This window comes from Pavona decussata, unplaced genomic scaffold (assembly GCF_977016875.1).
Source record: "Pavona decussata unplaced genomic scaffold, jaPavDecu1.1 SCAFFOLD_381, whole genome shotgun sequence".
Taxonomy (NCBI): domain Eukaryota; kingdom Metazoa; phylum Cnidaria; class Anthozoa; order Scleractinia; family Agariciidae; genus Pavona; species Pavona decussata.
Genome location: NW_028145755.1, coordinates 965,319 through 984,516, shown reverse-complemented (window position 1 = coordinate 984,516; position 19,198 = coordinate 965,319). Strand labels below are relative to the sequence as shown.

The following is a 19,198-nucleotide window of genomic DNA, read 5'->3' as shown; positions in this document are numbered from 1 at the left end:
GTTTACTTTTGGGGAACTATCTTCGAAAATATTATTTGAATGTTCTGGAAATTTATAGTTTTCGAGAATTTTGGAGAAAACGAAATTACGAGTTTTGCCTCATTAATTATGCAAAAATCTTACTCAAAATTAGCCAAGTTCAATACGCTTGTGTTGAAACAGTACGCAACGCTACAAAACGAGGTTGGTTTTGAATAAGAGCATAACTCACCTACTTTCTATCAATGGGACCTATGTAAACTTTTGTAGAACTGTGGAGGGTTTATGGCTCTTTGAAAAATTGACATTTTGAGGACTTCGCGATGAGGTGAAAATTGAGTAAGATTGAAGGTTTAAAATGCATCTTGGTATGTCAGGTATCGGCTCGAAAGGAACATTGTGATAAAGTTTGGGTCTTCGTCTTTGATAATATGAAATAAAAAATCTGGGCAATCAATGCACGCGCTGACGAAAACCAAAGTTAGCGAGGCTTCGTTAACAAATTTGCATAATTCGCAACTGTTGAGAAAATGCTGTTGTGGCGACTCGGTGAAAACATTGACCCAGGCTATCTTCAAATGGTCATTTTATCTCATATTGCATTTGTCTGTTTCTCTTTCGTGTTTAATAACGTGATAGAAAAGGTCTGGACAAAAAAAAATGCACGCCATCGGGAAAGAAAATATTCGCCAAATTCTGGTGGGAAATTTGCATAATGCAAATCTCCCAATAAATCTTTCTGCAAAGGAATCTGATTGGGAAGGTTTCGTGAAGATACCCGAAACACTGCATATAAGAGGAGTTAAAACAACGTTTAATAATCCGATTTCAGCAAATAATTGTCGAATTAAATTATAGTGTCAAACTGATACTCGCTATTGCGTTACCTGCGTCACGTCATGAGCTGTGGATATGTCTTAAAAGATGCCCACAAACACACATGCACAGATACACGCTTCAAAACCTGTGTGCCAATTTCCGTTTAACAAAATAATAACTCAGTTTATACCTACAGTCCACATTGGCTGTAGGGCATGTATTTATCTTTGGACATCGAATGCCAACAAGAGAAACACGGGTATCTTAATGACACTGCATACACGCAATGTCTACTGCATACATCACAGGTAGCCGAAGCTCTATGAGCGTTCAAAAGAAATTCGTTCGACCTTTTTATTGTCATGTTGTAATTTAAGTGTCACGATGAGTGCTACGCAATGGCGTAAATTATAAGGGTTTGTATGGGAATTTACGAACGTGTTTTGGAATCGAAAATAAAGGGAATAAATTGAACAAAAATGGCTTACCTTGTCTCTCAATCTCTTGCCAGTGTTTGTGTGCCATATTTTGGCCATTTCAGTACGATTCCAGTGGATTTTTAAAGGTTTGCTGGACATTTTCCTCGCTCTATATCCTGCTATATATATCTATCCCCAAAATCTTGGTCACTTCAGTCCCCTGTAATTTACTTTCGAAGACTCAACGCGGTCAGAATGCGACGTAATGCGCGGACAAAGGACTACGGACCACGGACTGGGTATAAAAGAGGTACCAAGGTAAGTGTATAATAGGAGGACTACGTACTACGCACTAGGCTTAAAGGAGAACTGGAAGTCTGAAAATCATATCTTTCTTGTATTCATTTTCAATAAGTTTAAGATGTATAAAATCAAGTTTCGGTAGTTGTTTTTGTCCCTTTATTGTTGTTTTTGAGAAACAAAAAATGGACTGGGAATAAAATAGTGAGGATCGACAGTGCAAACATAAAATCTTGCTTTATCTCAGCGAAACAGCTGAATTTTTAATACGCGCCGAAGAGAGCCCGGCATTTTAGATTTTTAGCATTCATCTCAGGGCTCGATTTGGTGAAAACTTGCTCTTGCAGTGCAGATTAAATGCGCAAAAGGATGTTTGATGATCATTGATCGTGATCAACCAATGAGCCCATGTGCACAATCATGTAGATGTCGGGCATGCATGCAGTAGACGATGCGTGTATACAGTGTCACTAAGATACCTGTGTTTCTGTTGTTGACATTCGACAAAGGTAAATACATGCCCTACAGCCAATGTGGACTGTAGGGCATGCAGTCAGTCCGTAGTCCGTAGTCCATAGTCCTCCTATACCGTTAGTACTACCTCTCCGTGGTCCACAGTTCTTCGTCTGTGACTCACGTTTTATACTGACTGCGTTGTTAACGTTGCAATTTTTTTCTAAAAATACTATTGATACCGAAGTGACCAAGATTTTGGGGGTTTAGATATATATAGTAGGATACCGTATAGAGAAACGAAAACTTTCGGCGAACCTAAAGCCCACTGGAATCGTACTGAAATGGGCAAAATATGGCACACAAACACTGGCAACATATCAAGGAGAAAAGGTAAGCCATTTTTGTTCAATTCATGCCCTTTACTTTTCGACTCCAAAACACGTTCGTAAATTCCAATACAAACCCTTATAATTTACGCCATTGTGTAACACTCATCGTGACATGACTAAGGTAGACACAGTGTCACTGAAATACCCGTGTTTCTCTTGTTGACATTCAACAAAGATTAATGCATGCCCTACAGCCAATGTGGACTGTAGGTATAAACTGAGTTATTTTTTTGGTTAAACAGAAATTGACACACAGGTTTTGAAGTGTGTATTCGTGCATGTGTGATATTTCATACCAGTAATTACGTTAAAGTATGGCGTGCCGGCTGACATTATTTTTCACTCGCTTGCGAAGGCAGTACAAGGCACAGTATCAAACAACACGAACAGAGAGTTTTTTTTTTAACTGACCCGCTTCTGGGTGATCATTATTTGGAAGCCACTGAAAAAGGTTGCACTGGCTATTTGAAAAGCATTCCACTAAACAAACTTGATTTAATTAAAAATGTTCGCTTTGACCGACTCCATGTCTAACTTTCTTACCTCATTTGACAAGCGTGTATTTTTTAAACGTGATTCCAGTGTCCTGTGAACGTTTTATTTTTATCAAAACTGCTTATTTCCCAGCAAATAAAGGTCTTTATTCTAGTTGTTGTAAATTGCAATTTCGCAGCACAAGTTGGTTTCTGGGCATTTATATATTATTTAAAATATGTCGACGAGGTATTGACGTGATGCAGGTAACGCAATAGCGAGTGTCAGTTTGGCACTATTAATTTTTAAAGGTTAAGATTCGACAATTATTTGGTGAAATCGGATAATTAAAGGTTGTTTTGACTCCTTTGATATGGAGTGTTTCGGTCAAATAGTCTCTTCACGAAACTTTCCCAATCAGATTCCTTTGCAGAAAGATTTATTGGGAGATTTGCATTATGCAAATTTCCCACCAGAATTTGGCGAATGTTTTCTTTCCCGATGGCGTGCATTTTTTTTGTCCAGACCTTTTCTACCACATTATTAAACAAGAAAGCGAAACAGGCAAATGCAATATGAGGTAAAATGACCATTTGAAGATAGCCTGGGTCAATGTTTTCACCGAGTCGCCACAACAGCATTTTCTCAACAGTTGCGAATTATGCAAATTTGTTAACGAAGCCTCGCTAACTTTGGTTTTCGTCAGCGCGTGCATTGATTGCCCAGATTTTTTATTTCATATTATCAAAGACGAAGACCCAAACTTTATCACAATGTTCCTCTCGAGCCGATACCTGACATACCAAGATGCATTTTAAACCTTCAATCTTACTCAATTTTCACCTCATCGCGAAGTCCTCAAAATGTCAATTTTTCAAAGAGCCATAAACCCTCCACAGTTCTACAAAAGTTTACATAGGTCCCATTAATAGAAAGTAGGTGAGTTATGCTCTTATTCAAAACCGACCTCGTTTTGTAGCGTTGCGTACTGTTTCAACACAAGCGTATTGAACTTGGCTAATTTTGAGTAAGATTTTTGCATAATTAATGAGGCAAAACCCGTAATTTCGTTTTCTCCAAAATTCTCGAAAACTATAAATTTCCAGAACATTCAAATAATATTTTCGAAGATAGTTTCCCAAAAGTAAACTTCAGGCAAATTATCAGGAGTTTCGATTTTTCAAGCTTGGCCAGCGATTCTCGAAAGTTACAGTCAGGCACTCTTAAAAGGCCGGACAGAAACACTTGAATCGCTTCGAATCGGCCCAGAGACCACACAAAACAATGATAGACAATGACAGAAGTTCAAGTGAGTAAATTATATTCAAAGACCGTTCGTCAGTGCTCAACACTCTCTTTATTTTTTTTTTCTTCATGCAAAATATAATAATTCTGCTATCATGCAACTAATGTCTTTGCGCTTAGAGTCCAAAGTTAAACAAATTCAGGCATGTCCAATACACACAAACTGATACGGTCTATTAAAACTACTTTACGATCTGTGCTGCAGACAAGAAAAGCTGTAGTCAGCCCGTATAGTTCACAAAGAGGAAATCGAATGTTCACTTCATTCTTGGAAATACTGGTCATGCGTGACGTGGATCGACTGTAAATCATCAGGGCCAATGAAAGTGTTACTATCTGTTCGGTTACTGAACAGCTGCTGTCATTACTGCTGTAATGGCAGGAATGCGTTTGCGACCATCCGGTCAATCTTCCCCTCGGCTATCTTTCGATAGTTGGGAAAGCTGATTTTCTCGTACATCTTGTGGCTTTTCAGCTCGCTCAGGAAGAGACCTTGTGCAGCATTGATGCATGCCGATTGTAAGTTTTCTAGCTCGTAGTCCTGTGCTATCCCAAGAAGGTCCAAACACTCACTGGTTGGGGTATATAGGCCGCCGTACACAGGCTCGTAGACCTTTGTCAAAAGATAGCTTTCACATTTCTTCTTGAGCTTTGTCATCATGTACTCTTTGGCGAGGTCTAGCAAAAAACCATAGTTACTTTCATTGATCGGTCTTGTAGACGTCGGGTAGATTATCAACAACAATTCTTTTATTTGGCTGGCTTTCTTCCCGGGAAGGGGAATTTCTTCCGCAGTTTTCTCTTTAAATTCTGTAGCGAACATTCGTGAGAATACTGGCGACCAGATTGCAAGGATACAGCGATGAGCATGGAACTTTTCTTCCTCCACAACCAACACAGCGTCGCTAAGTTCCCATGGCTGTGAAAAGTCTAGCAGATCTTTGTTTGATGTGTTATTTGCCATCCTTTGTGTTTGTAACAAGTTGAAGGGCAACACTGATCAAAGATATATATTGGAACGACAGGCGAAATTACCTACTGTTTTCTCGGAATCTCGATGTTCCGCAGTTTCTCGGAAAACGGCAGACGAAAGCGGGGCACCCAAGCAGGTAACTCCTTTCGTGACAGCTTCAATGAACCTATCAAATGGTCGATAATACATCACGTGCAGTGACTTTATATCGATAAACTTCCTCTTTATTAGTATGCGGTGTTTTATCCAGCTGATAAAACACTCCTCATTTGTATGCGGTTTTCTTCTCGCACGCTATATTTTTACCGGCTGCACCTCGTGGTAAACCCGATAAAACACTGCTGCCCGTTTTTTAAACATTACACAGAGTACCGAACAGCCAATCGTGACAACTGTAGTAATTATTTCTACCTCTCGGGTCATAACAACAAATTAAGGTAAGGCCTCCCCCACTTGAGATGAGAGCTTTTGTTCACCATGCTACACCGATCAAGTTTGATGGAATGAAGGGCTCGTTAAACAAGACCATTACATCAGAAATCATGCAAAGGTTCCCGAGCACAAGGGAGCCACATCACGTCTCACGAATTTAGAGCTTCACAAAAACTACCCTGGGTACGTTTCTTTGTGATAATCCAGATCAGGATCAATGATCCAAGATCACTAGGATCATGGTGCATCAAAGGAACCGAGGAATCCACTCCGGACAAGGATTCGTTGGTTCCTTTGATGCACCATGATCCAAGTGATCTTGGCTCATTGAACCTGATTTCAATCATACCAAAGAAACGCACTTTAGTTTAAACTAGCAAACACCAATTACAACTTTTCTATATGAAGGATAGACTAAGTTGGAGTTAATCAACAAAACAACATATCATATGTCTGTAAAGTGTGACTATTTAGTTAGAGGGTTTCTAGTCTGGTGATTAAACGAGGTAGAAGTATTTAGGTGTTAATTTTGTAATTATTGCGCGATATATACTAACGCCTGGTTTACACTAGCGAGATAACGACATAAGGGCGGAGTTACGCAAATGCAAATAAATATTTATGTCGATGTTCATGTCACAAGTTTGCACAACATAACATAAGAGACCTTAAGCAGCGACGACGACGACGTCAACGCGAACGTCAGAAAACAACAATTTTAATTAGCAAAACACTGGCTCTGCACGTGCATTATACACTTTGGTACATTTCTTTGTCGTCCTCTGCAAAACAACAACGTGAAATGACCAAATTTAAGGTTTTTGTGGAGAACCTGAACGCATGATGGTTAATTTACCTTTCTCTTTTTGAACGTTAAAGGCGCCCCTACGACGTTAGCTCCTCGATAGTTCGGCTACATTGCACAAACTGAGAGAGTATAAATCATCGCGAATTTATTCAGAAGACGCGAAGGTAATTTTTTAAGTTTCGTCTTCTTCGTCGTCGCTGCTTAAGGTCCCTAATGACATAAGTATAACTACATAAAGAAAAGACTGATCTTCTTAAGCCAGAAATGAAAGTGGTGATCGTATAAGCCAGCGCTGTACTCCGCGCGAGGATCACCATTTTGAATCTTCGCGCCCAAGTGAAATTTTGCGCCAAAATAGTATTAAAAAACCGTATTCAAATCGATGCGGTTTTGCCGTTTACAAGACAGATGAAATCGTATCGTTTTGAAAACGCTCCACTTTTGTCAGCGTTTTCAAATCGACCCGGTAACGGTCTCGACCGGCGTCGTGTGAACGGAAGGTGTAACCGTATCGAAAGCGATGCGGTTACAAATGAAACCATGTTCGTGTAAACGCTACGTTAGACTGCTATGCAGGCTTTACCCAATCTCGTACCCAGAGTCCTCAGGCTTTTTGGTCAGCGGGTAGGCGCCAGGAGAGACCTGGAGAATTCGAAAAAATTATAATTTTTTTATTGGCTGCTCTGTATAAGCTCCGTCACGGCTTCCATTGTTTTACCGCAGAAATCCTGCGGTAATAAAATTCCAGTACCCCAGAGTCTCTCCTGGCGACCAACCTCTGGCCAAAGAGCCTGAGGACTCTGGGTACGAGATTGGGCTAAACCTAGCCTCGAACCGACGACCTAACACCACTGCGCCTCCACCCGGAAGTTTAGGCGAAGAGTTTTCTTAACTTTCCCTCACAGGTTCTCTGCACTGAAAATCACGACGAAAATATGTCTAATTGAGGAAAGGGCCCACCACAGGTGAATCTGTACAATTTAAGGTGGGGCTGTACCTGAATTTGAGTGAAATTTGAAGAGGTTTTAAGAATGGATAGAAAAAAGAAAATGATTTTTGGAACACTAACGGACAGTCGATAACCACGCAAGAGCACCCCAGGTTGCTAGTGGACTAACTTGGTATCCGTCTATTAATTATTAACTACAAATTCTAATTTTAAAACTTCACTAAATTTTCAACATTTCTTATTTCTTTTAATTTTACCAATCCTTCAAGAAAAATTATTTCCTTCCAAATATACCTAAAAATCACCCAAAAATTCATAAAACTCCCCAAATCATTGATTTGTGTTATGAATGGAGGGTTTTTGTATTGCTTGAAATGCAAACAAGATATTTCCATTTGACCGATTTTAAGCGGCATTAGCCTGCAGAGCAGGCGTTTTTGAGTGTATTCGAACGCGCGTTAGAAGGCCGCCATTTTGGATGCGCAGAGAATTGGGACTAGTGGAGGGTCCTCTCCCTCGGAATCCTTTTTGGCCTCGCCCCAACCCTCTTTCAGCTTTATCATCCAAGATGGCGGCATAGAGTATTCGTATCCTTTATGTCCTTTATCGTATCCCCAAATACGCCTGCTCTGCAGGCTAAAGCGGCGTGAAAACGGCTTTCAGGTGAACCCCCACCTTAAGGTGCCGAACGAACTTATATAATCTTTGATTGCTGCAAGTTATTAAAAGGCAGGTAGAAACACTTGAATCGCTTTGAATCGACCCGGAAACCACACAAGACAGTGATAGACAATGACAGGAGTTCAAGTGAGTAAATTATATTCAACAACAACAACACTTTATTAAAACAGAGAGTTACAAGTTAGTTATATACCTACCCGCGAATAGCTAAAGCTAGTCGAGGCGGGTAGGTATGTCTATACTAAACTAAATGCAAATAAATTTGGTATTTACAAATTGACAGCAGCAACTAAAATAAAAGTTAAATAAGTCGTAAACAAATAAGTGAGTAAACAAAACAAAACGGATTCGCAAGCTGATAGAAATTACAGGATTGTTACAAATTTACAAGCTTTTCATTATTTCAAGAATAATATTCAATGACCGTTCGTCAGTGCTCAACATTCTCGTCTTCTTCTTCTTCTTCTTCTTTTTTTTTTTCTTGCAAAATATAATAATTCTGCTATCATGCAACTAATGTCCTGGCGCTAAGAGTCCTTAGAATGCAAAGTCAAACAAATTCAGGCATGTCCAATACACACAAACTGATACGGTCTATTAAAACAACTTTACGATCTGTCCTGCAGACAAGCTGTAGTCAGCCCGTATTGTCCGTATACAGTCTGTTAATGATATGCATCTCTTACAGTTAAGGCTGGTTTCCATATGATCGCAGATCGCAATACGGTCTGCGATCGTCTGCGATCATATGGAAACCAGCCTTTAGATAGAACAAAGTTCTATCTTCTGCGATCGCAATCGCAGGATCGCAGACGATCGCAGAAGTAGTTTCCATATGAACGCAGACGATCGCAGACCTTATTGCGATCTGCGATCTGCAATCCGCGATCATATGGAAACCAGCCTTTAACCTATACGTCACGGTGAACGGTATTTTTGAAATTTGAACGGAGTTTTGAAATTTATATGTCAGTTTTGAATTTCGCCAGCGAGATTTCAGAGTTCCCGTAGAAATTTCCCTAGTTTATTGACGGTATAAAGCTATGAATTTTTTCTTCAGTTTTCATTACAGCATTATTAAGAAAAATTCCTACTTTAGCTTTACGCCGTCAATAAACTAGGTAACTTTCTACGGGAACTCTGAAATCTCGCCGACGATGTTCAAAACTGACATGTAAATTGGAAAACTCCGTTCAAATTTCAAAAGTACTGGTCACGTGTGATGTAGCCTGTGCCGCAGACGGGGTAAGCACTGGAAGGGATCGATGAGAGGGCCCTTGGACATTTACTTAGAATTACATGAAGTACGTGAATCCCCGGTTAGCCTAAATAGCACTCAGGCCCCAGTTGTTCAAAGGCCGGATAACTTTATCCGTTCGATAAGGCACTCTTCAGCGTCTAAAATATACTTCACGTTAAATGTTTTCCAAGGTTTTCGTACACTCCCCAACTAAGCAGTGGTTAAAGTGCACATATTCGGTTGTACAAGAGGAAATACTGAAATCTTTGCACAGATTGAAACTGTAGGATAGTGACTTATCCACTGGATAAAGTTATCCGGCCTTTGAACAACTGGGGCCAGATTAGCCTAAAAGCACTCCAGTTAGCCGAAAAAGCATGTTAGCATATGTAGCCAAAAAATTGTGAGTTCTGGCAGCGAGTTGTCGGGAGTGTCTAACGGTTATGATCACTGCCTGGTGATCCGACGGCACGGATTCAATCCCGCTATTTTTATAGACATTCTTTTCATCTTGAAAAAAAAGAAAGAAATAGAAGAGTGATTTATACTTTGTGTATACTTTGTGTATAAAGATTTGAAGAGGGAAAGGGCCCTCTGATATATGACAACAAGTGCTTTCCCGCCGGCGGCCGGACTTTAACCACCCCGACGCAGGCTACACGTCATGTGGATTGACTGTAATGCGTCTTTTTCGGGAAAGATTACTAGAGAAATGTTCAAGATTCCATTAAAATGCGGTCATTACAAAGAGGAAATCGAATGTTCATTTCATTCTCGGAAATACTGGTCATGCGTGACGTGGATCGACTGTAAATCATCAGAGCCAGTGAAAGTGTTACTATTTTTTCGGCTACTGTCGCTGCTGTACTGAAATTGAGAGACTGCGGGTTGACTTAATACCTATACGGTTTCCGCATCTGTTCAATCTTCCCCTCGAAAATCTTTCGATAGTTTGGAAGGCTGATTTTCTCGTACATCTTGTGGCATCTCATCTCCGACAACTGGATTCCTTGTGCAGCTGTGATGCATGCCGATTGTAACTTCTCCAGCTCGTACTCTTGTGCTATTCCAAGGAGATCCAAACACTCACATGTTGGCGGCTGTTGGACGTGTATGAGAAACTTGTTGACCTTTGTCATCAAATAGCTTTCACATTTCTCGGTGAGCTTTGTTATCATGTATTCTTTGGCGAGGTCTAGCAAGAAACCGTAGTTACTTTCATTGATCTGTCTTGTAGACGTCGGGTAGATCATCAACAACATTTCCTTTATTTCGCTTGCTTTCTTCCAGAGAAGGGGAATTTCTTCCGCAGTTTTCTCTTTAAATTCTGCAGCGAACATTCGTGAGAATACTGGCGACCAGATTGCAAGGATCCAGCGATGAACATGGAACTTTTGTCCCTGCACAACCAACACAGCGTCGCTATGTTCCCATGGCTGTGAAAAGTCTAGCAGATCTTTGTTTGATGTGTTATTTGCCATCCTTTGTGTTTGTAACAAGTTGAAGGGCAACACTGATCAAAGATATATTGGAACGACAGGCGAAATTACCTGTTGTTTTCTCGGAATATCGATGTTCCGCAGTTTCTCGGAAAACGCTTTTATTTTGACAGACAACGGCGAGGCACCCAGGCATGGTAACTCCGAACAACCAATCGTGACAACTTAAGGAATTATTTCTTCCCCTCGGGTCATAACAACAAACTATAAATTCATGTTAAGAGACAAGACCATTAGATCACTCCTAGTTACTGAAGTGGCCAGTCGCTTGTCTCATGAATTTACAGCTTCACAAAAACTTCCCTGGGTGCGTTTCTTTGTGATGATCCAGATCAGGATCAATGATCCAAGATCATTCGGATCATGGTGCATTCGAGGAATCCACTCTGAGCAAGGATTCGTCGGTTTTTTTGATGCACCATGATCCGAGTGTTCTTGGATCATTGATCCTGATCTCAATCATACCAAAGAAACGCACCTTAGTTTAAACTAGCAAACACCAATTAAAACTTTTCTTTATGAAGGATAGACTAAGTTGGAGTTAATCAACAAAGCAAGCATATCATGTCTGTAAAGTGTAACTGTCTAGATGGAAAGTTTCAAGTCTGGACATTAAACGAGGTAGAAGTATTTAGTGTTAATTTTGTAATTATTGCGCGATAAATACTTACGCCTGGTTCACACTAGCGAGATAACGACATAAGGGCAGAGTCACGCAAATGCAAATAAAATTTATGTCGATGTTTATGTCACAAGTTTGAACAACATAATATAATGACATAGCAGAAACATAATGACATTAGCATAACGACATAAAGAAAAAGCTGCTCTTTTCTTTATGTTGTTATGTCATGTCCATGTCGTATTATGTCGCCGGTGTGCACCAGGCTTAACTATTGCGCGATATAAAAAAAGATTGAATATCGCGCAATAAAATGTAAGTCTTGGCGCGATAACTACCATTTATCTATGTTTTGCCTCGGTAGGGGCTATGACATTAATGAAACGAAAGTTGCAAAAATGGCGCTATCATGATTTTCTCTGGAACTGTTTTTCCTTCTTGGAGTAATACATTTATCCAGCGGTGTTTTACCGACTTGTATCGGTAATAAAATTCCTGCTCTCGTTCCAAGGAATTAAAATGAGCTCGGGCCACCCAAGACGAATTCCTAGACGTGAGGGTCTACGCAGACGAAAAAAGACCAGACCATAGTGACATCGGGGAAATGTTAAACACGATAGAAACTGAACTAGAGGGAAGTGGAAACAGAATTGGCTATCGTCAAATACACCAGCAGTTGAGAAATGACTATGGTCTTATTGTCCAAAAGGAGGCCGTCCTGTTAATAATTAAAGAACTTGATCCTAATGGTGTACAGTCACGATCGTTTTGGCGTTTGAGGAGAAGGGAATACCGTGCTAAAGGTCGCAACTACATTTGGCACATAGCATGGATACGACAAGCCCAAATCGTTTGGGTTTTGCAAACATGGAGCTATCGATGGTTATAGCAGACGCATTCTTTGATTAGAAGTTGGCTGCACAAACAATAATCCCACAGTCATTGCAAACTATTTTACAGACTATATTCGTCAAATCGGTGGAGTTCCGAGGATTGTGCGAGCAGATGCAAGAACAGAAAATGTCAGGGGTACTCAACGAGAAAAGTTTCAAAATTAATTTGTTATTGGCCCTAACGATTGCTTGACAGTCACCGCGTGTTCTCTGGTTGATAATTAACTCTCGTGGAAAAATTTTATACGCTCCTCAGATCCACCTAGACGTTTATTACAAAATGACATTGCCAGCCAGGATCTGCGTCATAGAACCTTACTCTCAGCCAGGCATGTTCCCTCTTTTTTTCCCCAGGAAATTGGTGAATTACTTCATTCAAGAAGCAATTAAAGACGCATCTTTTTAGGAAAGTATATTTTTAGATAGTTTAGATTCATTTACTTTTCCTTTGTTAATTATACAAGTTTTATATTAATTGTAAATAATGGTACTATTAGGGGCCAACCATTTTACTTTGAGGGGCGGGGGTGGGTGATTTTGAAAAAAAATATCCTGCAAGCGCATATGCGTAAGAAAAAAATTCCTGCACAAGACCATCGTCCCAAAAAAATTCACGCACGTACAGTGGGCTGGAAAAAAAAATTCTGGCAAGAAGTTCCCTGGGCTGACACATTGAACTTTTGTATCAGCAAACTGTTAAAAGATTTTAGCACCTGTACTTGGGTATTTATATAAAGAAGGTATTCATAGCACAATAATGTGTCCCCCTCAGGTTACTTTTTCTTTAAATTTATAGCACCTGTGGTTACCAATCTTGGTACATTTTTGTCAAATTCAAGATCACGGCCGGTGTTGTGATCTGAAGAACAATGGTTTTAAGTGCGCTCTAAATCAAGGAATGAAGTAAACTTTATTATTTAAATATCTATTTGATATAAATATGCAAAGATAAAGTTCTCTATTCTATTATTAAATGTAAACTATTTCAACTGTAGACAACTTGTGATTTTGCAAAGACTATGAAACAATCTCTTAAAATGTCAGTCTCTAATAGTCAGATAGACGCTAAAGAACATATAAATTAAAGTGTAATAACTGCTATTACACTAAATATCTATTCCAAAAATCACTCTATAGGTCCTTTATTTTAATACATATCCTCTTTCGTCTATAGGACAATTGAAATTTGGTCACCTTCACAATATATAATTATATAAACGTGGAGCAGCTCCAAACAGTAACTTTTGATTTTCTCCATTGAAAACAGTATTAGGTTTAGCACCAGCCATTTAAATATAGTGCTTTGTGTATTTGCTCCAGGCTGAGCGAGGGTTTAGATGTACAAAAGATCATGATTGAAATCAGCATGAAATATTATTGTCTCCAAATGGTTTCAAAGTGTGATAAATAAAATCAAGAGCTGCATTTTTATCATAAAAACATTTTGATATAACTTTAACTGTAATCACATCCATTTTGTATGCCCTCACATTTTTCTCCAGCCATCGCTACACCTGCAAGATATGTGTACGGGGACAATGGAAATCATATGATGGCCTGAAAGAGAGCAGATGTCCAGGAAAAGGCCTGACTCCTTTCATCAGTGGGAAGGGGTCACCATCTCACTGCTTCTACATTCAGTCGTAAACACATGGCGTGCGATGATATAAAAGGGCCCCCTTCCAGCATTTTGTTAATTTGCTTGCGTTTCAAACAGTAAATGTCGGACAACTGAAGAAACGGTCTCTACCCATTTATTCAAATGGAGAGACTAGAGACAATGTGGAGTAAAGTTTCTTGTCTAAAGGAAACAACACGATGGAATGTACATGTAGATCAGGCCTTAAACCACTGACCCTCCTATCTCCCTATCTATAAAAGTGGGATCGAAAGTCCAAAGTGCTGACCACTACACCACTATGCCACCCACATGTACTGTGTTATAAAGGTCAGTCGAAACTCTTCAATAGATAAAAATTAATACATTTGTTCAAAGATTCTTTTACAGATCCTTTATAATTTGATTAATAATGGATGCCTTTTTACCAACCTATCCACACAAAAAAATTTCATGCAGAATGTTCAAGGGAGAAAAAAATATCCTGCATGCACATACCCCAAGAAAAAAAAATCAGTGTGAATTAAGAAGTTGAAAAAAAATTTATGCCCATACTAAATCACCCACCCTCCCCCCTCAAAGTAAAATGGTTGGCCCCTTAAAGGCTTCCAATCGAATCAGTGTGTCCGAAAACGTCCTCTGTAACACTTTTTAGGCCTCCCGAGGGACCAGGGAAAAAAGAAATAGCGCACAAAAGATGAAGTCAAGGTGAGAGTTAAATAGGAAAGTCTTTGTCAGGGCGTTATTTCCACTTACAAATGATTCCAAAGGGAGTTTTACGACACGCCGAGATCACTAGGGACATATGCAAGTGAAAAATCCCAACTTCAAAATTTGGTCATTTTTGGCCAAATATCATGGACTTATCCCTCTGAAAAAGGTCGATTTTTGGACGAAATACAAATATTCTTTTAAAAGCTTCCAATAGAATCAGTGTGTCCAAAAACATCCCCTGAGACACTTTTTAGGCCTCCCAAGGGACGAGTGACAAAGAAATAGCCCACAAAAGATCAAGTCAGTGTGAGAGGTAAACAGAAAATTCCTTGTCAGGGCGTTATTTGCACTTAAAATTGATTCCCAAGAAAGCTTACGATACGCCGAGATCCCTAGGGACTTAAACAAGTGAAAAATGCCCACTTCAAAATTTGGTCATTTTTGGCCAAAACCATGGACTTACCCCTTAAAAAAGTCAATTTTTGGACGAAATACAAATATTCTTTTAAAAGCTTCCTATCAAATCAGTGTGTCCGAAAACAATCCTTTAAGACACTTTTTAGACCTCCCAAGCGAAGGGAGACAAAGAAAAAAACAACGAAAGATGAAGTCAGGGTGAGAGTTAAACAGAAAATTCTTTGTCAGGGCGTTATTTGCACTTAAAAATGATTCCCAAGGGAGTTACGCGACACGCCAAGATCCCTAGGGACATATACAAGTAAAAAATGACCACTTCAAAATTTGGTCATTTTTGGCCAAAAACCATGGACTTACCCCTTGGAAAAAAGTCAATTTTTGGACGAAATACAAATGTTCTTTTAAAAGGTTCCAATCGAATCAATGTGTCCGAAAACATCCCCTGAGGAACTTTTTTAGGCCTCCCAAGGGACCAGGGACAAAGAAATAGCGGACAAAAGATGAAGTCAGGGTGAGAATTAAACAGAAAATTCTTTGTCAGGGCGTTATTTGCACTTAAAAATAATTCCCAAGGGAATCTTACGACACGCCGATATCCCAAGGGACTTAACAAGTGGAAAATGACCACCTCAAAATTTGGCCAATTATTCTTTCAAAAGCTTCCAATCGAATCAGTGTGTCCCAAAACGTCCCCTGAGACACTTTTCAGGCGACCAAAGCGAGCAGGGATAAAGAAATAGCGCACAAAAGATGAAGTCAGGTTGAGAGTTAAAATGAAAATTCTTTGTCAGGGCGTCATTTGCACTTAAAAATAATTCCCAAGGGAGTTTTACGACATGCCGATATCCATAGGGACGTAAACAAGTGAAAAATATCCACTTCAGAATTCTTTTAAGAGCTTCCAATCGAATCGGTGTGTCCGAAAAAAACTCCTGAGACAGTTTTTAGGCCTCCCAAGGAACCAGGGACAAAGAAATAGACCACCAAAGATGAAGTCAGGGTAAGAGTTAAACAGAAAATACTTTGTCAGGGCGTTATTTGCACTTAAAAATGATTCCTGAGGGAGTTTTTGAGACACGCCAATATCACTACGGACAGAAACAAGTGTAAAATGCCCACTTCAAAATTTGGTCATTTTTGGCCAAAAACCATGGACCTACCCCTTGGAAAAAGGTCGATTTTTGGACAAAATACAAATATTTCTTTTAAAAGCTTCCATTCGAATCAGTGTGTCCGAAAACTTCCCCTGAGACACGTTTTAGGCCACCAAAGCGACCAGGGACAAAGAAATAGCGCAAAAAAGATGAAGTCAGGGTGAGAGTTAAGCAGGCAATTCTTTGTCAGGGCGTTATTTGCACTCAAATATGATTCCCAAGGGAATCTCACGACACACCGAGATCCCTAGGGACTTGAACAAGTGAAAAGTGCCGACTTTAAAATTTTGGTCATTTTTGGCCAAAAACCATGGACTTACCCCTTGGAAAAAAAGTCGATTTTTGGACGAAATTCAAATATTCTTTTAAAAGCTTCGAATCGAATCAGTGTGTCCGAAAACGTCCCCTGAGACACTTTTTAGGCCTCTCATGGGACCAGGGAAAAAGAAATAGCGCACACAAGATGAAGTCAGGGTGAGAGTTAAAATGAAAATTCTTTGTCAGGGCGTTATTTGCACTTAAAAATGATTCCTAAGGGAGTCTTACAACACGCCGAGATCCCTAGGGACATAAACATCCAATCGAATCAGTGTGTCCGAAAACGTCCTCTGAAACACTTTTTAGGCCACCAAAGCGACCACGGACAAAGAAATAGCGCAAAAAAGATGAAGTAAGGATGAGAGTTAAGCAGGAAATTCTTGTCAGGGCGTTATTTGCACTTAAAAATGATTCCCAAGGGAATCTTGCGAGACACCGAGATCCCAAGGGACTTACAGTCAACCCAGGTCACGCGTGAAAGATATTTTTGAAATTTGAACGGAGTTTTGAAAATCGCCAACGAGATTTGAGAGTTCCCGTACAAATTTCCCCACAGGCAGCCCAAGCGCGAAATAAGAGGAATAAATGACACGTACGCGAACGCGAACGTGACTCTTGCCTTCGAGGGGTGTTGTGTTACAAAGATTCGATTTACAAAGGTTTGTATGAGTAGTATATGTTCATTGGAATTATCCCCGTTAGTGTCGAGGTAAGGTCGAGGTGTCGAGGTAAATCATTGATATGCATAAGTGTCGAGGTAATGACGTCACCTATTGTTATAACCTAGGGAAAAAATGCCTTCCTGCATACTAATAAATGTCGAGGTTTACTAATGAGCGTCACTCTTGCACAAAGGAAACAATAGACATGCCCAGACTTGCCCGCTCTATACCCACCCTGATTGGATCTTAAGATTTGTATGGCCAGTTTGAATAAAAGCGCGCTTTCTCTTGGTAGCGTCACTCTTGCAATCCGTTTGCTGGGAAAATTTATCTCCGAGATTTCAGGTTATTCGTGACGATTATCGATCATTACCGTTAAAAAACAAAACACACACACATATATACACAAAGTGGCGCTGAAAACTCTATATTTCAAGTTTGTTTGACTATTACAAGACCGTTTTCTCCTATCTATCTCGAGGAAATAAAAAACTATTAAAGTCACGCACCGTTAGTCAGTTAATTATGCGGATCCACGAGCCTTAAGTTGCATACAAATTAGTTCAGTTCTGCTGGAAAACCCCAAGGGAGTATCTTGACGCATTAGTATATAATCAATTTTATATAACTTAACAAGGATCAATTAAAACACGCGACTTATAATTGCTAGCAATAGAACCAGACAAGAGATACCGTTTAAAAAACTTTATTAAAAAACAATGAAAAAAAAAGAGTCCGATACACAGCGATTCCTGCCTGCTTAAATTAATTTGCATGTTATGTTTGGCGCGCACTGAAAAAATAAAACACGCTCTGAATTTACTGAAAATTCTTTATTTAAATCGTTTAACAATTCAAGTACAAAGCAAAGTTCTTATGACAGCGTTAATCATCTTTATCCTCGTCATCGCTAGGGGGATAGAATGTCATTTTTGATGTCCTTTCATCCTTGTGTGTGATCGCTCCACAATCATAACATCGACGGAGAGATTCCTTGGCGTGCTTTCGTTCAAGAGGAATCTTGTGATCACATATAGGGCAAACTTTACAGTTATCTTCCCAAAAGCACTTAGGACATTTCATGACTACGGTATCATATCCATGTGAACTGTTGCAGTGTCGGCACGGATCATGAACTTTTGCCTGAGCTATAGTTGAATTATCAACTGAGTCGCTACTATTCTCGGCCTCTTCTTCCCAATCATTTTCCGGGCCGCTGTTATGAGACTCTTCAGGTTGGCTATTTTCAGAACTGGTTTCCTCCTCTTCACTGCTGTCTGACAAGTTTTCATCCATCGGGCAGAATGGCCAGACACTTACGCATATTAATGAGCCATGGCGGCAGAGTATTCAGGCGTGAAAGTTAAATGAAAGCGCCGCAATTAGAGAGAAAAGGGAGGAATTTGCTGAAGTAGGCTCGCTAAAACCGCCATTTCGCAGTAAGAAAATGTACTTTTCTTCAGATGATAGAACGGCTTTTTGTAGTTGAAGGTTCATTCTGTCATTTTAGCCAAAAATCAAGTAAAAATATAGAGAACAAGTTGTAGACTTTTCACTTTGAAAACAGTGCTTTTTACGGTTCTGTTAGTATGGGAAAGGACCCTTGTTATATTGAAAAGTTCATTTTCTCAAAAAATAGGCAAGAATCTTCTGATGATAGATCGGATTATCGAAGACATGACTATTACCTAGACAAGGACCGTTTTTTCTCCGAATTTAGAGATAAAAAAAGTGTAGACTTTTACGACTGAAAATGCGAGGTTCAAAATTCGCGGGTGTTCTCGAGCCAAGCCATTGTTTTCGTATACACAATAGTTGCTATGAACAAAACAATGCGTGGCACAAGTCCATTGAAAAAATGCATTCGTCCATTAAATACAGCCAATGAGTTGTTAATGATCAGCTGCTAAGCTGCCCACGCGCGAAATTTGAATACTTAAAGCACTTTCTATCTCGCGTTCGCGAAGTCACGGAATGATTACTTGTCAAAACATGGCCGATGAAAGGGTAAACGATCTGGACCAGGAGCTCTTTTCAGAGCTCACAGAATCCCTGGTCCAGCCTTCTATTGCAGAAA

General features: G+C 39.7%; 2 protein-coding genes and 1 long non-coding RNA gene across 3 annotated transcripts; all 3 read right to left on the bottom strand.

Annotated features, from left to right (window-relative positions):
* Positions 1-4,140: 4,140 nt before the first annotated feature.
* LOC146451977 (uncharacterized) lies at positions 4,141-8,625 on the bottom strand. Its single transcript, XR_014859848.1, has 2 exons — positions 8,427-8,625; positions 4,141-4,180 (listed from the first exon to the last, which is right to left on the bottom strand). It is a non-coding gene; the product is annotated as an uncharacterized LOC146451977 (long non-coding RNA).
* Positions 4,175-5,805, bottom strand: LOC146451978 (BTB and MATH domain-containing protein 36-like). Its single transcript, XM_085098286.1, has one exon. The coding sequence runs from the start codon at positions 5,103-5,105 to the stop codon at positions 4,506-4,508; it is 600 nt and encodes a 199-aa protein (XP_084954412.1). The 5' UTR covers positions 5,106-5,805; the 3' UTR covers positions 4,175-4,505.
* A 984-nt stretch (positions 8,626-9,609) lies between the features above and the next one.
* LOC146451976 (BTB and MATH domain-containing protein 36-like) lies at positions 9,610-11,095 on the bottom strand. Its single transcript, XM_085098365.1, has one exon. The coding sequence runs from the start codon at positions 10,703-10,705 to the stop codon at positions 10,118-10,120; it is 588 nt and encodes a 195-aa protein (XP_084954491.1). The 5' UTR covers positions 10,706-11,095; the 3' UTR covers positions 9,610-10,117.
* Between the last annotated feature and the right edge of the window lie 8,103 nt (positions 11,096-19,198).